Here is an 18142-nt window from a genome sequence, read left to right as displayed (position 1 = left end):
TTCATTTGATGTGCCATTTCTTTTGAAAATTGCACATAAGTTAGTTCTCTGTAATTATAATTTCCTATACCTGAATTCTAGTTGAATTTTCCCTATGATTATTTTCACGCTAGGCACTGATGCGTGATCTTCCTTACTAGTAATTAGGTGTCATTTATAATACAGTTCCTGATTAGATTAATTTATTCAGACAGGCTTGGGCTTTATAATTTACTTTTATTTTGCCTGTTTTATTTATATGCCTAAAATGATATGTTCTCATATATATATATATATATGGCAGCACCAAATATAAGTAATTTTGGTCTGCCCCCTAGCTTTTCAACATAAAGGGCTGCTCAAGGGATCCATCTCATCAAGTGCCAAGTGCTGCATGGTGTTGACCCCCCAGTTGTTGAGCTAACTTCCTATCTTTTTTATTCTTGATTTCTGACAATCTTCTTATATTACTAGCTAAAGATTCAGGAATTACTTTCAGTAAAGAGAGTTTTGCAATATTGTTTATGGTAGAAGTTAACTATCAGACCAAGTGCCTTATTTATAGGCAGTGTACTATTTCAAGTGAAGTTGGCTAGGCAGCAGGTGAGATGCTGAGCCCTTCATCATTTATAATTACGGTCTCATAATATTCACTTAGCAAAGATTCTGAATATCTGGTAATATGTGGTTTTACCAGGCTCCTGTGTTTAATTAGGGAAGACTTCCTTCGCGGCTCAGACAGAAAAGAAGCTGCTGGCAATGAGAGAGACCTGGGTCAATTCCTGTGTCAGGAAGATCCTCCAGGATACCTAAGGTCTATACCAAGTCCCCACGACTTAGGCTTCCCAGGTGGCGCTAGTGGTAAAGAACCCACCAGCCAATGCGGTGACCTAAAGAAACCTGAGATCAATCCCTGGATAAGGAAGGTACCCTGGAGGAGGGCATGGCAACCCACTCCAGTATTCCTGCCTAGAGAATCCCTTGGACAGAGGAGTCTGGCAGGCTACATGCAGTGCATGGGGTCGCAAAGAATTGGACATGACTGAAGCGACTCAGCACACATGCACAAAGTTAAAACTTGAAAGTCTTAGGCTTCGTAACTTTCTATCTGGAAAGAACTCTATCATGTGGATCTTTGCTTGAATGGCCAAGGTCCTGGTCACCTCACCAAGTGTTAACATATCCTTTTTCATTTTTAAGACGTTTAATCAAAATAGGTTCTGTTAGCAACTCCTGCATACAATTAAAAGGCAATGAATTGCATATGGATTTTGGTTTGTGAAGTTACCTGGTCTTCCCGGGAAGTTCCCGTCTTTGCCTGCTGCTTCCTCAAAGCTTCATACTTTTGCTTTTCTCGTCTGTATTCTGCAATAGCACCATCTGGAGCAGCCTCTTCTTCTGAGGAATAATAGACTAGTTTTAGAATAAACAGTAAAAAGGCTGTATGGATTCATACTGAAGTCTATGAATGTCTATCGCTGAAGAGGAGGTCAGAACCTGGGACTGGTTTTCCTCCATTTAAAAAAAGAAAACTCAACAAACAAACAAACCAATAAATTCCACAAACTCCACAATGATTTCCTAGATTAGAAAGTGACTGATGTTAATCAAACAACAAATTTTAATGTCTTTATTTTATACTGTACTATTATAGTTGTTCTCACTTAAAATCACCTATCTCACCTTTAAAAAAGATAGTCCTAAAATTCAGCAGTACCATTTCATATTATTCCTTTGTCTTACAAGATATAGTCCTTCAATATTGGTTGATTTTCCAATTACTTGCCACTTCTGCTCCCAGTTAAAACAATAACAAAACAACAACAAACAACTTCAATTTAATAGCATCATAAAATACAAATATATCTAACAAAAAATCAGGATAGTTACCCAGAAGCAGATAAAGTAATTTTTACTAAATTAGAAATGAGAAAAAAAAATTATGGATTTGATCCTGCAATAAATTCCATACAAAGATTAGTTAACATCTGGGTTCACAGAATACAGTGTTGCCTCAAAAAAAAGTACCAATATTTTACAATACTTACATTTATATATATTAATGAAAATTTGTGACTTAAGAAAAAAACCTGTATCTTCTCATCTTTGGCTGACAAACCAAGATGAGCCAGTTGTAATCAAGAATATCAGAAACTGTTCTACTCAAGCCTTGCCTCTTTGTTACCTAGTTTGAGAAGCACAATTAATGTGTAATAAACTAATAACCAGCCATTTTGTTCAAGAGACTATCTAGTTAAAAAAAAATGTGTGAACTAAGAAACAAGGAGTCTTCTTATGGTTACCTAATATGATTTTGATGTCAAAGGGTACAAAGATTCAATTATGTGGGATAGGAAGGTTCTGGAGATTTAAGGTACAACATGGCAAATACAGTTAATAATACTGTATTGGATACCTAAAATTTGCTAAGAAAGGTGATTACCACACATATGTAAACAAAGTGTAACGCTGTGAGGTGATGGATATATGTTAATTAGATAGATTGTAGTTATCTGCTGCTGCTAAGTCACTTCACCGAATCTAGTTCTTGGTAATTATGGTTTCTCTAGTTCTCGGTCTTCTGAGATTTTTAACTGTTTTTTCAGATGTGTTTCTTCTCCTCCTTTTTAAATTTCTAGCCAAAATGAACAAACAGCTTTAGAATAGCTGTGAGATCAGCTGGTCTTTCATTATATACATCTGTGGTACCAGGATTAAGCCTGCTAAGGTTCCATCAGGACTGCATAGAAACTGCAACTAAAACACTTCGACATGGTACACACAGCCAAACGCAATGATTATCCGCTACACAAACCCAACTGTGCGAAAGACTATGGTCAACTCTTTTATTTCCAACAAAGGTCCGTCTAGTCAAGGCTATGGTTTTTCCCGTGGTCATGTATGGATGTGAGAATTGGACTGTGAAGAAAGCTGATCGCCGAAGAATTGATGCTTTTGAACTGTGGTGTTGGAGAAGACTCTTGAGAGTCCCTTGGACTGCAAGGAGATCCAACCAGTCCATTCTGAAGGAGATCAGTCCTGGGTGTTCATTGGAAGGACTGATGCTAAAGCTGAAACTCCAATACTTTGGCCACCTCATGCGATGAGTTGACTCACTGGAAAAGACTCTGATGCTGGGAAGGATTGGGGGCGGGAGAAGGGGACGACAGAATGAGATGGCTGGATGGCATCACCGACTGGATGGACATGAGTTTGAGTGAACTCTGGGAGTTGGTGATGGACAGGGAGGCCTGGTGTGCTGTGATTCATGGGGTCGCAAAGAGTCGGACACGACTGAGTGACTGAACTGAACTGAACTGAATGGGGCATATTATATCAGTATAAAGCACTTTTGTTTATAGTGTGATCAAATGTTCACAGCACATTCATTTTTCATGTTTTTATTCCTCAGTACTATACTCTGAGTAATTTCCTTAGCTCTACTTTAGTTCACTAATTCTCTGTTTAGTTGTATCTAATCAGTTTTAAGACATAAACTGAGTTGTTGATTTTAATAATCATATTTTAAAATTCTAGATATTCTATTTCTTTTTCAAATTCACCCATTTTTTGATGGCCTAAGTCTTTTATTATGATATTTAAACCTTCTTTATCTTAAATACACTGTTATATCTTTTGGATTATTCTTGGAGTTGCTTTTGTTATGGCTTCTGACTCTCTCCCCACAGTGGTTATTTCTCCATGAGTTTTCTAATTCTTGATTTTGAGTGTTCCTACAGCTAGAGCTGCATCTCCATCATGCTCCATAGGGATCCCTGGCACCCAGGATTGTGTCAGCATTCCTCCAGAGAGCTTCTGCATTTGTTTCTACCAGGAAATTAAGGGGTTCCATTAGTGCACAGCCATTTTCCCCAAGTTAACTTCTTGGCTTAGGATTTCTGTGCCACATAGGGAGTGTACATTCAGACTTTACAGCTGTGTCTGGTAGAGGTTTAGAGTTTTGATTTTTTATGACAAACTTTTTTTTTCCATCCATATATAGTTTTGAAAAATGACGAGCTTCTTTGTGGACTTTGTTGACCAGTAGGACAGTTTTTCTAGCTCCTTCCTCTGTTGATCCAAAACTGTATCTCTAAGTGTGATATTAAAACCAGAGCTTCTAGCTATCAGAGCCTACATGTGGTTTCAACATCCCCCTGGGCAACTACTGTGTCAACTTGAGCATTTAATGCTCCAGTTATACCTCCCCTGTGTTTCTAGTACCTAGGAATTTTCCTTTCTTTCTTACCCCCTCTCTCTCACTTCCACTTTCCCTAACCCCCACCCACCCCTTCTCAGTCTCTTTTGAGCTTGCTGCTAAGTCACTTCAGTCGTGTCCGACTCTGTGTGACCCCATAGACGGAAGCCCACCAGGCTCCCCCGTCCCTGGGATTCTCCAGGCAAGAACACTGGAGTGGGTTGCCATTTCCTTCTCCAATGTGTGAAAGTGAAAAGTGAAAGTGAAGTTGCTCAGTCGTGTCCGACCCTTAGTGACCCCACGGACTACAGCCAACCAGGCTCCTCCATCCATGAGATTTTCTAGGCAAGAGTACTGGAGTGGCTTGCCATTGCCTTCTCCGTCTTTTGAGCTTAGCCAAGTATATATTTTTTAATTGGAGGATAACTGCTTTACAATGTTGCATTGGTTTCCGCCTTACAATGGGAATCAGCCTTCTGGAGCCTCCCTCTCACCCCGCCTCCATTCCTCTCTGTATCGTCACAGAACACTGGGCTAGCCTCCCCGTGTTACACAGCAGCGTCCCAGTAGTATCTGTTTCACACATGGTAGTGTGTATATGTCGATGCTGCTCTCTCACACTCCTTCCCATGTTGCGTCCATAAATCCATTCTCAATATTTGCCTCTATTCCTGCCCTGCAAATGGGTTCATCAGTACCATTTTTCTAGATTCCATATATATTTAGCTAAGACTTAAATTGGGCTGGATCATATTTTATCTAGCATTTCTGTATATTTGAAGAAAGATGTTCTAACTCAGTCCATGTGGCCAGAAGACAAAGTAGCACATTCATGGCTTCTCTGGTGGCTCAGATGGTAAAGAATCTGCCTGCAATGTGGGAGACCTGGGTTCGATCCCTCAGTTGGGAAGATCCCCTGGGGAAGGGAACAGCTATCTACTCCAATATTCTGGCCTGGAACATTCCATGGACAGAAGAGCCTAGCAGGCTACATACAGTCCATGGGGTTGCAAAGAGTCAAATATAACTGAGCAACTTTCACTTTCACTTTGAATTCCCCTGAATAAGAAAAATTGAGTGAGTGACTAGATGACGTTAGTGACATAAAATTATCTAATAAAATAGAAAAGGGGCTTGAAAAAAATCAGTTTAAGTACAGAGTGCTCCACATCTAATACCTTTCTTAAAAATCTTAATATATGCTGGATAATTTATAAATAATAATGCAATATGACAACTATTTGTCATTAACTGAAATCTCAACAAAATGTAGGCTAAATAACTAGGAATGAATGGGGGAAAAAAGAGCATTGACTGAATACCTACTATATGTTAGGTACCATGCTTAGGTTCTTTGACGCTCCATGAAGAAAGCATCTATAAACCTATTTTACCAATTAGAAAACAGGGTTAAGACCACAATTAGAATATACTAAAGCTGTAACTTGAACCCAAGTCTCTGATACTAAAATCCCATACTGTGCCCATTTGTCTTCAATTAAAAGTTCAGTTCAGAAAACAAAATTTAATGTGTTTCTGCTGTTTGCCTGGCTTTTCATTCTAGAAAGTAATCTCATGGGTAAAGTAAACATAATATATATAAAAATAGTTAAGAAATCAAGCCACTGATTGTAAGTATTATGTTGCTGATTCTTGGATAGAATATTAGCCACCAAGAGAGGGTTTAAAGCTTACTTACGCCATTGTTGTTGTGTTAGCTGCTCAGTCGTGTCCAACTCTTCGTGACCCCGTGGACTGCAGCCCGCCAGGCTCCTCTGTCCATGGGATTTCCCAGGCAAGAATACTGGAGTGGGTTGCCATTTCCTTCTCCAGGGGGTCTTCCCAACCCAGGGATTGAACCTGGATCTCCTGCATTGCAGGCACATTCTTTACCGCCTGAGCCACCAGGGAAGCCATTACCTGTGCTATAGTGTTAGAATGAAAAAAATTGTGAAAGTGAAGTCATTCAGTTGTGCCTGACTCTTTGAGACACCATGAGCTATAGCCTGCCTGGCTCCTCCATCCATGGGATTTTCCAGGCAAGAATACTGGAGTGGTTTGTCATTTCCTTCTCCAGGGAAACCTGCGTAGTATTCAGTTCAGTTCAGTTCAGTTCAGTCGCTCAGTCGTGTCCGACTCTCCGCGACCCCATGAATCACAGCACGCCAGGCCTCCCTGTCCATCACCAACTCCCGGAGTACACTCAAACTCATGTCCACAGAGTCGGTGATGCCATCCAGCCATCTCATTCTCCGTCGTCCCCTTCTCCTCCCGCCCCCAACCTTTCCCAGCATCAGAGTCTTTTCCAGTGAATCAACTCGTCGCATGAGGTGGCCAAAGTATTGCAGTTTCAGCTTTAGCATCAGTCCCTCCAATGAACATCCAGGATTGATCTCCTTTAGAATGGACTGGTTGGATCTCCTTGCAGTATAAGGGACTCTCAAGTGGTATTAGAATAACAAAATTTAAATATATTAGTGATCTCCAAAATAATATTAGAAAATATATTTAAAAGGGTTTGGTGACAAGAATGTCCAACATCACTATAACCATCAATCTACTATTAGAGCATCAGTTTACTAGAGCACCAGAACTTAAGCTAGCGTCCCTTGTGGATTAGAAGCAGAAACTGGGCTAAAACTGATGTTCTGACTCTGAGGTTTGGTGACATTAATACTGCACTTCCCCCCTGTGTGTTATAAAGAATGTCTCTAACTCTTCCCTAAGAACTAGTCAGAAACATAATCTTTGTTCCACTTGACTCTCTTCATTACAAAACTATTTTGTTCTGAGCAAAAAGGGGTGATGACTACTCAATTATTGGTTACTTAGCTAATGAACCAATGGTATCCATCTACAAATCTCACTTCATAGATAAAAGGGCTTATACCTTCTACTGTCTCAGTACTAGAGCTCAGACAGCTGAAAGCTTCAAGTAGGTACATATTCATTCATTTTTAAAAAAGTTTATTAAGTGATTATTATGTTTCAGAAACTGTTAATAAAGCTACTTATGATTTTAAATAGCCTTCCCCAATAGCTCAGTGGGTAATGAGCCATCCTGCAGTGCCTGCAATGTAGGAGACACAGTAGATGCAAGTTCGATTTCTGAATCAGGAAGATCCCTTGGAGAAGGAAACGGAAACCCACTCCAGTATACTTGCCTGGAAAACTCCATGGACAGAGGAGCCTGCTGCTGCTGCTGCTAAGTTGCTTCAGTCATGTCCGACTCTGTGTGACCCCATAGACGGCAGCCCATCAGGTTCCCTCATCCCTGGGATTCTCCAGGCAAGAACACTGGAGTGGGTTGCCATTTCCTTCTCCAATGCATGAAAGTGAAAAGTGAAAGTGAAGTCGCTCAGTCGTATCCGACTCTTCGTGACCCCATGGACTGGACCCACTATTTGAAGGAAATTTTGGAAAAATTCCCAAAATAAAAACTTTTATATAAATAAAGGTGATACGTTAGTGATAATAGTAAACAACATCTGAAAAGAAAAGGGACAGACTTTAATGAATATAAATATGGAAAAGTACCAAAGTTACTAACATCTAATTGTATCTCATAATACTGGAAGCTACAAAGTATGTTTTTATCAAATTTTATATATACCTTAAATTAATTCTAGGAAAACACCAGATCTGAAAATAGCTAACATGATACAAAAAAAGGAAAATAATAAATAACATGATAGCTAACATTTCAAGTACTCACTAAGTGCCAGATACTGGTACCTTGAATTACTTGTTTAATCCTCATAAACAACATATTATTAACCCATTCTGCTGATTGGGTTATAATTGGGGATTATAAACATGGGAATAAAAACCATGCAGTCCAGCTCTAAAGTACAATCTCTTAACCAGTGTATTATTTTTTCTTCATGTCTGAAACAAAAGAAAACTTAGAAGAAGATATTCCAGTTTGACATAAAAAGGCATCATGTCACCATACTGGAAGTGTCCTGATGAAATATAAAGTCCTACCAAAAAAGGTCTTGAATTCTTCCCGGACTGTAATAAATAGGAACTGTGATATGCCAAACAGTGGGTTAATGAAAATAATTTCCATCTAGAAAGAGTCCTCTATGGCTTTTCTTGATTCCCCTTAATTAATCATATATTTCCCTCATTTGAATTTTTTAACACTTTGTAGCTCCTCACTTAACTACATCATAACTCTCTCTTTGTACTGCCCCTTCAGCTATAAACTCAAATGGCAGGGACAGTGCCTTGTTTGTGGGCGAGTATATTCCTTGCATATAGTATGTATTCAGTAGATAGAAGCTGAATGGACAAATAAACAGTGTGCTCATTTTTAGATCTTAAATTACAACAGTGTCCATGGTTGCCTTGCAGCTCTTGCTGGATGGAATGGCTCCTTGAGGGCTTGTAGGGACTTTGGGTCCCTAGTGTACAAACATTTTTTCAATAGCTAGCTGCCTAATTAAGTTGAGTTGTAAGGAATTAGATAATTTCTATGTTTATTAAACAGAGGTGAGAGGAGTAGAAGTCAACCTGAAGGCAGTTATCCCTGATGAAGCCCTTGAGCATTGAGCTTTCTGGGTAGAATCTCTGTAAGAGCTACAGCCAATCATTGAAACTTTATACCATCTCCTTGAGCTACTGGAGATAAACTGCATATCTTCCACCTCAGTCAAAATGCCTGGTTTTTTGGTTTGTTTTATTAAGAAAATCCACTATAGAAATGATAACATTGGGAATATTCTGTGACATTAAAATGAGAGCTTACATGTAATATAGCCATAATTATAATCCACAATATTTATTTATTGTACTAATTTTGTTTTAAAGATAACTGAAAGTGCTTAGATGATATCTTTAAAAGGTGATAAGAAAACTGGTTTATCCAATGAAACTGCTAATATAAAAACTAATTCACAATAAAGAAATTATTTAAAGGAGTTATCTACATTTATGAAGACTAGGCAGAAATTTAGGCAAAGACTGGGCTAAAAGTTTAATTTTTTCTGTACTATGTGCCGAAGTAAGAAATCTACAACTTATTAATTTCATTTAACCAATTTTTATTTTCAGTATATTTTTAATTCTACAAATCAAACAATGCTGGCTCCATCTGGTGGTCAAAATAAGCCTCTAGAACTTCATGAAAATTAGTCAAAAGTGATTAAATAATTTAGGTACTATGTGAAATAATATGCTTGAATATTGAATACTACACATTGAGGTATGCCTCAATATTGAATGTTAAGTGGAATTATCTACATTTAAACAAACTAAAAAATTTTTTCTTTCTCTGTTGTTCATCCTAGCCTCATTTCATCATGTTATTTTGGAGCTTAAAATAATTCTCCAAAGTAATATAGACTACCTTCCTCTGTGTTTTTCTATTAGATGATTTAAGAAATATAAAGGTAGCACATTATAATACAGTTAAATTTATCCACATTTTCAGACTGTATTTTATATTTCCATTTGGAATATAACTATATATATATATATGTATTTCCATTTAGGCACTTCCAGAAGGGGTGACTAGTGAATATATGACAGTTCATATCTAGGGGTCTGTATGTTCATATTCTACTAGCTATTAAATCTTAATTTGGGAGAGGTTGAGGGTGGGATGATTTGGGAGAATGGCATTGAAACATGTATGTTGTCATATGTGAAACGAATCACCAGTTCAGGGTCGATGGATGTTACAGGCTGCTCAGGGCTGGTGTGTGGGGATGACCCAGAGGGAGGATAAAGGGAGGAGGGAGGTGGGAGGGGGGTTCAGGAAGGGGAACTCATGTACACCCAGGGCGGATTCATGTCAATGTATGGCAAAACCAACCAATATAATATTGTAAAATAATTAGCCTCCAATAAAAAATATAAATGAATAAAAAGTAAAAAAAAATAAATTTAGTACAAAAGGAATATGTGCAGAATCACAACACAAAATATTAACACTAAGAATTTAAACAGTAATAACTTGCTTATTTTACAGATGGGAAAACTGAGGTTCAGAGAGGTTAGATGGTTGTGCTAAGCTTAGAATATCAGAAATCAGATTTTCTGATAACCCAATGCTGTTTCCTCTCTCTATACATTGCTATGTGTACTTTTTTTTTGTAATGCATAATCACTGCAGATGTATTTCATTACAGTCTAATAACCACTTTCAATTATATACAGTTGTCCCTCAGTATCTGTGGGGAACTGATTCTAGGACCCTCAACATCCAGACTAAAATCCAAGGATGCTCAAGTTCCTTATATAAAATGATACAGTATTTGCATATAAATATGCACATCCTCCCATAACCTCTAAATTATCTCTAGATTACCTAAAACATTTTGTGTGCTAAGTTGCTTCAGTTGTGTCTGACTCTTGGCAACTCCACAGACTATAGCCTGCCATGCTCTTCTGTCCGTGGGATTCTCCAGGCAAGAATAGTGGAGTGGGTTGCCATTCCCTTCTCCAGGGGATCTTCCTGACCCAAGGATTGAACTAAACATGCATCTCTAACGTCTCCTGCATTGGCAGGCAGATTCTTACAACAATTAGTACAATGTAAATACTATTGTAAATAGTTGGTATATAGAAAATTCAAGTTTTGATTTTTGAAACTTCCTGGAATTTTTAATCCCCAAATAAAGTCTACTCTTAGTAATTTAAAAACCTTGCTTTTTAAAGTCTCATGTATGTTTAGTTACTCAGTTGTGTCTGACTCTTTGTGACCCCATGGACTGAAGCCCACCAGGCTCTTCTGTCCATGGGGATTCTCCAGGCAAGAATACTGGAGTGGGTTGCAATGCCCTTCTCCAGGGGATCTTCCCAACCCAGGGGTCGAACCCAGGTTTCCCGCATTGCAGGTGAATTCTTTACCATCTAAGCCATCAGGAAAGCCCAAAAATACTGGAGTGGGAAGCTTAAGTTTCACTCCTTTCCAAATATGAAACTTTGTCTCTCTTTTTTAGTGAGTATATTGATTGTCATGTCTATAATTCAAATAGCAGTCATCCTGGAAATAACTTATAGTCATACAGCACATAAATTAATTATAACACATATACTAAAATCAATTCAAATAAAGTTAGATGAACTTATCTAGTAAATTAAGAGATAAGAAAACGTAGATTGGTAAAACTGATTTCAATTAGGCTTAACTGTCTTATATTTTACTAATAAAAGTTTTAAATTATATGACTATCCGATAAGCTTTTCATCAGATGCTTATCCATTCTTATTAATAATGATCACAAGAAACAAATACAATATATAAATAGTTCCTGAGAATTACTGACGGGCATAAACGACTTTTCTTCTGGAGGCTCCAGCTTCCCACCTGCCGGCTGCAGCCTGTCCTCCTGTTCACTTTTGCCTGCTTCTGCCTCATGTGGACCAGGATTAGCACAAGGCTGACTGATGTTGCCTCCAGACCCCTCAACAGAACACACTTTGTACTTCTCCAGATGGCACGACACACAATTCTTGTAATTTGATGGACATTTTGACAACATCCCTATGTTGCCCTGTTATTCTGAATGTGGAACTTAGAAATTATTAATACATACTCTGTGTTGTAGCAATAAGGAAAAAAACCCTGAATATTTAAAAATAAAAAGATTTCATAAAGTCAATCAAGGAGGATACTAAAGAAATAACTGCTTTCTAAAATCTCCTGAGGCTATGACTACCCTAGCAAATTCAACTGCGCAGAATAACATTACTAACAGTACTTAAAGGAGGATTCTATTATTTTGTAGTAAACTCATGAAGTACTTTTCTTCAAGTTAATGATGAGAGTTTCTAAACTGGTTCAAAATAGTCCTTAAATCATTTCATGTGTGGTATGACAGAGTCTTCTTCCTGTCCTATGTGACTGAGGAAACAAACAATAAAGTGGCTTCTAAAATACAAGTATGACTACTACCACCAGCACCATCATCAGTTTTTAGGATCTAGCTTGTCTGAGATACTCATAACTCTGTGCCTGCTTTCTCACTTAAATCTATGCTGTAACAACAGGAGTATGACCATCTCATACTCCCGTTGAAGTATAAAGAAACAGAGGTTCAGAGAGTTTAAGTAATTTGCCCACGGTTATGTGGCTAATAAATGATAGAGCAAGAATTTGAAATTAGGGCTGTCAGACTTCAAAGTCCACGCTTTTTCTAGCCGATTATATGGCAAACTGTTATGGTGGGGCCCTGTTACACATGAGAGTGAGGGAAAAAAAGACAGTTGTGATGTTGTAGAGCTTGTAGGCTGGAAAATGGATAAGACATACTCTTCAACTATGCGATGGTGCAAATGACATATGAGAGGTCCTGATAAAGTAATTATGAAATTTATGCAGAGGAGGGAGAGGGAAAAATTGGGTGGTGGAAGTGGAAGCAGAACTGGGCCTTAAAGGAGTAAGAAGATTTAACCACAGCAGGTAGAAAAGACAACACAACCAAAGCACGGAAGCAACACGGTGCAGGATACATATGAGGAAGAGGAGTAATATTTTGGGGAAATGAAGAATGGGTAAATAAAGTGGGGAATAAAACAATAAGGTAAAAATCTGATCATGAAAGGAATTTGAACTCCCTTAGGGGATGCAAGGAGGAAGGCACAATTTTTACTGTGCAGGTTACAAGTGTTTGTGAGCCTTTCAGAAAATGAAATGAAGTGTGCTGAACCACCCTAGGTTGTTAAGTTGTTTGAACTCATTTCTAAGAAGCTTTTTAAAAGGTATTTTCCTATTATGGTACTAGTTTGAGTTAGTTGATAAAATTACAATTCCAAGTTTCCTGACATCCCCACTTCCCTCAATCAAGGAAAACAATGCATTCCCCAAATTCAGGGATGAAGAGAACAAAGGCAAGTGGGTAAGGGAGAGAAAGAGACAAAGAGAAACTGACTCCCCAAATCTTATAGGATTTTCCCCTAATTATTTTAGGAAGAAACTTCGAAAAATATCCTGGAAAAATACACTTTCCACATCTATCAGAATAACTTAATTTAAATGTGAAAATATGTGCCATTATTTGAATGAACCATACTCGGTATTTCTGGCTCTCTTCAGTGTCTCAGATTTTTTTACCTGCCTAGACTGTTCTATAATCTGGTTCAGATTTTATCCATTCTTCCCAACTCCATCTTTAATGATAGCTCTAACAAGGTACATTTAATGAAGTGAGAGTGGAAAAAAAGATGATCAAAGTATGCTTCACCTGAAGTTGACTGTGTCCAAATATGCTTTCTGGAACCTGGGGTTAGAGGGTGAGTTGGATAGGGGTCGTTTTATTCAATCTTAGTGGTAATGCTGTAAATTACAGGCCAGTCCTCTGTCTGCTGATTCTGGCTTCAAGCTAACAGGTCATATTGCTTGTGGCTTCTTTTATTTTAAAAGGAAACAATGCTTTGCAGTTTTATAGTGGAAAGAATATTGGATAGAAGATCTGATTCCTCAAGTCTACCATTTAAGTTAGGGTGAATACTATGTATCTTTAATACTCTGGTTTGTTCATTTGCAAAATGGACACAATACTTGTTTAATCTACTTCTCAGGACTGTTATAGAACTAAGTGTAATGAGGCATGTGGCAGGATTTTATAAACTATTCATGTTATATAAATATGAGGTATTATTATTTGGCAGAGAATACAGAATACCACATTTTATGCCTATAAGCTACTTTATAGTTATGGTTCCCTTCAAATGACTAAATCTCAGTTGAAGAAGCAAGGAATAGATACAATATTTTTCTTTCTATTAACATACTTGTTTGACTAAAAATACTTCTGTATATTAAGTCATCTTTTCAAAGCACCAATAAAACTTATAATTGGAAGAAATGTAGAGAATCCATGTGATTTGCATTATCAGAACAATTTATATTTTTCTAAATTTAAATGTTCAGGTAGTATTCTTGTTATGAGGTTTACCCATAATCCTGAATTTGCTTAAGAATAAGCCGTATCTGCTGGCATGCTGATAGGATGGAAAATGCTTTGCTACTCCTACCTTCTGAACAACTCCTCTTATCTTCAACCTGTTTTGTTGTTCAGTCCCTAAGTCGTGTCCGACTCCTTGCAACCCCATGGATTGCAGCACTCCAGGCTTCCCTGTCTTTCACTATTTCCTGGAGTTTGCTCAAATTCATGTCTATTGAGTCAGTGATGCTATCTAACCATCTCATCCTCTGCCATCCCCTTTTTCTCCTGCCCTCAATCTTTCCCAGCATTAGGGTCTTTTCCAGTGAATTGGTTCTTTGCATCAGGTGGCCAAAGCATTGGAGCTTCAGCTTCAGCATCAGTCCTTCCAATGAATACTGAGGGTTGATTTCCTTTAGGACTGACTCGTTTGAATCCTACTGGTTTTCAACTGAGACCAATTTCAATTCTCCAACTGGTTTGAGAGTTGAAAGGACTCTCAAGAGTCTTCTCCAACACCACAGTTCGAAACTATCAATTCTTTGGCACTCAGCCTTCTTTAGGGTCCAACTCATCTGTACATGACTACTGGAAAAACCACAACTTTGACCCGTAGCTGATACTTACACAAATAGGGCTTTCCATGTGCCAGTTATTTTAAGTGCTTTGTGCATAATAACTCATTTAAATATAATAGGGAAGAAGCTGCCACTAGAAAGATGAAGGCATTACATTTGGAAACCTACCATTTTGGAAAAAGCGGAAAACTGAAAAAGTACGTGATGAGTGAATGCTGGTGAGCTCAAACTGAAAAGGGCACCAAAGTTAGGTCCAACCTGTTGAGTTCACTGAGGGCAGTGACTTTTCTGCTTTACTTGCCGATTTATGTCTAGAGCCTAAAAACAGTGCCGTATGTTTTCAGGCATTTGACAAATATTGTTCTAATGAATATTATTTTTTTAAAAGAGGAAAGTCATATTTCAGAGGAAAGTGGATTCTTAAAGAAAACAATTGAGAGTGGGAAACGGCAGTGTGTCAAAGCAGAGTAGGCTGAAAACCCAGTTTTCTTTGTCTCAAACCATGGAGAGCTGTAATCTTCAGGTGCTCTCTTAGGCTTCGTGTCTCTGAACATTTCTTATATGGTACCCACAGTCAAAAAACAATCAGGAAACCTCATCAAGGTAGTTTATCAACTAAAGTTAGTGTCTGAACTCTACAGTATAAAAACACATTTAATGGAGGAAATAAAATGATTTAGAAAGTACCTAAGTTTTCAAATGGTATTAATTAATCCTTTAATGAATAAGGATTAGTTTGGTTTGTTTGTCTGATTAATTTCATAAACTGAAATCGTTACCAAAGCAATCTTACACTTTTTTTCTTGGTGAAGTGGAAAATTTCTCACCCTCTTATTTTGGATTAGAACATAATTACAGACACATTCTCACTGATTAATTTTTAAAAAATCTCTGGCTTAGTCACAAAAGAAAACCAACACATTGAATGGACTGGGTTCAATATTTTGAGTTAGCAATTTTACATTCTATTCCCAGCTTTGTCACTCACTGAAGTAAAGGCTTGAGTTGACCTCACAAATGCTTTGTGTCTATTTTTTTGGATGGTAAACTCAGTATTAATTACTATTGCCTTAAGAGTATATAAGGTAGTAAATTAATTATTGTGATATGCTTGTTAAAATACCTAGAAAAATGAGAGTGTGAATAATAGAAAAATAAACAAGCTAATCTTGAGAAATATTTCTGAGAAATTAAGTTGATTGGATTCTATCCCAGTAGTCTGCCCAGAATCTTCACAAGATACCACAGACTAGGAAAGTCTTTGGCTGTAGTAGGATAAATATTACAACCATTTTCTCTTCAACCACAGCCAAATTGGTAAGAACACACATAATTTTTCTTCTATATTTGCTTAATATTGAACTCAGCACAATATGAAATAAAAGTGTGAGGGACATCTCCATGGGTTTTGTAGAAGAGAAAGTACAAAGGACTTATTTTTGATGTTGTCTTCTTGTAGCAGACTCAGTCCGTCTCCTTAAATCACAGAGAATACTGCAACTAAGATGTTTAGAAATGAACCAGAAAAGAGTGGTTAAGTAGGAAATTAATGCTAATTCTTGGTTGGGGTTATTTGAAAAAAGTCCAAACTATAAGGGGGTTTCTTGAAAGCATTCTAATATAGATAGCGTCTAACTTCACCCTTGAACAATGTGGGCAGTTAGGAGTGCCAATCCTCCAGCAGTTAAAATTCTGAGTACAGCTTTATAGTTGGTCCTCTGTATCCGTGGTTCCACCTGTACAGATTCAACCAATCACATGCTGGATGCAGCCCCTGAAAAAATCATGAATAAATGGGACTGTACAGTTTAAACCCTTGTTATTCTAGGGTCAACTGTAATAATAAAACTATAAATTTACAAAAATTATAGACTTTTATAGAATAAAAATTTTATGTAATATTCTTTCTTAGGTATTCATATATATATAATTGGTGCTCAGTCGCTAAGTCGTGTCTGATTCTTTGTGACCCCATGGACTGTAGCCCAGCAGGCTCCTCTGTCCATGGGATTTTCCAGGCAAGAATACTGGAGTGGGTTGCCATTTCCTTCTCCAGGGCATCTTTCCAACCCAGGGATCGAACCTATGTCTCCTGTGTCTCTTGCTTTGGCAGGCAGATTCTTAACGACTGAGTCACCTGGGAAGCCCTCATATATACATACACACACACACACACACACACATACATATACGCAAATACATATGTACATATGTGTCAAATATACATACATATGTGTCATATATATACACACATATATATGTATTTGTGTGTAGAGAGAGAGAGAAAGAAGATGAGTATAGACAGTCTACTCTCACTAAGCCTTAAACTATCATAGTGAGGGACAAGATAAAAATGACTGCCTGAAAATTCCTTTCCACTTTATATTTCAGACACACAACTTCCAAGACAAGAAAAGGTGCCATATTTCCTCTTATTTCCATGTATTTGCATGCACTGTATCTTCTATCTAAAACACTGCTATTCAGCTAACTTACTCACCTCAACTCAGTTCAGTTCAGTTCAGTTGCTCAGTCGTGTCCGACTCTCCGCGACCCCATGAATCACAGCACGCCAGGCCTCCCTGTCCATCACCAATTCCCGGAGTTCACTCAAACTCATGTCCACAGAGTTGGTGATGCCATCCAGCCATCTCATTCTCGGTCGTCCCCTTCTCCTCCCGCCCCCAACCTTTCCCAGCATCAGAGTCTTTTCCAGTGAGTCAACTCGTCGCATGAGGTGGCCAAAGTATTGCAGTTTCAGCTTTAGCATCAGTCCCTCCAATGAACATCCAGGATTGATCTCCTTTAGAATGGACTGGTTGGATCTCCTTGCAGTATAAGGGACTCTCAAGAGTCTTCTCCAACACCACAGTTCAAAAGCATTGATTCTTCGGCGATCAGCTTTCTTCACAGTCCAACTCTCACATCCATACATGACCACGGGAAAAACCATTGCCTTGACTAGACGGACTTTGGTTGGCAAAGTAATGTCTCTGCTTTTTAATATACTATCAAGGTTGGTCATAGCTTTCCTTTCAAGGAGCAAGCGTCTTTTAATTTCATGGCTGCAATCAGTATCTGCAGTGATTTTGGAGCCCAAAACAATAAAGTCTGACACTGTTTCCACTGTTTTTCCATCTATTTCCCATGACTAGTAGCCTCAAAAATCTGTAAAAATGAGAGGTTTCCAGAATACAATGACTCACTGAGAGGTGGGAAAAAAAAATGTAAGAATGCTGTTTATATTTCATTGTATCTTTTAAACTTTTTGGTATATGTTATATACAGTACCTACTGGCTAAATATGCAGTAGCACCTACGTGAGTCATAAACACACTTCGAACACATATATATTGGAAGTGTTCATACTTTGTAAGTGACCAAAATGTCCATTCAGTTGACAAATTAACAAAATGTGAATTGGCCATAAAATTGAAACCATAAAGAGGAATGAGTTACTTGATATGTCCCACAATATACATGAACCTTGA

The 18142-nt window shown here is 37.9% G+C and overlaps 1 protein-coding gene across 5 annotated transcripts in view; it reads right to left on the bottom strand.

Moving 5' to 3' along the window:
- CWC27 (CWC27 spliceosome associated cyclophilin) overlaps positions 1 to 18142 on the bottom strand; it is a 247734-nt gene that overhangs the window by 42940 nt on the left and 186652 nt on the right. For 3 of the 5 annotated variants that reach the window (XM_055421991.2, XM_055421990.2, XM_055421993.2), the window contains one exon: positions 1268 to 1377. In XM_055421991.2, coding sequence (XP_055277966.1) covers positions 1268 to 1377 — 110 coding nt within the window. The remainder of the gene's footprint in view (positions 1 to 1267; positions 1378 to 18142) is intronic. The other 2 variants (XM_088827727.1, XM_055421992.2) reach the window with 1 other exon arrangement.

The sequence above is a fragment of the Moschus berezovskii genome, chromosome 18, assembly GCF_049115385.1.
Source record: "Moschus berezovskii isolate FMDL1 chromosome 18, NW_MosBer_1.0, whole genome shotgun sequence".
Taxonomy (NCBI): Eukaryota; Metazoa; Chordata; class Mammalia; order Artiodactyla; family Moschidae; genus Moschus; species Moschus berezovskii.
Note: the sequence above shows the minus strand (reverse complement) of the source record. Positions and strands in the feature narration are given on the sequence as shown.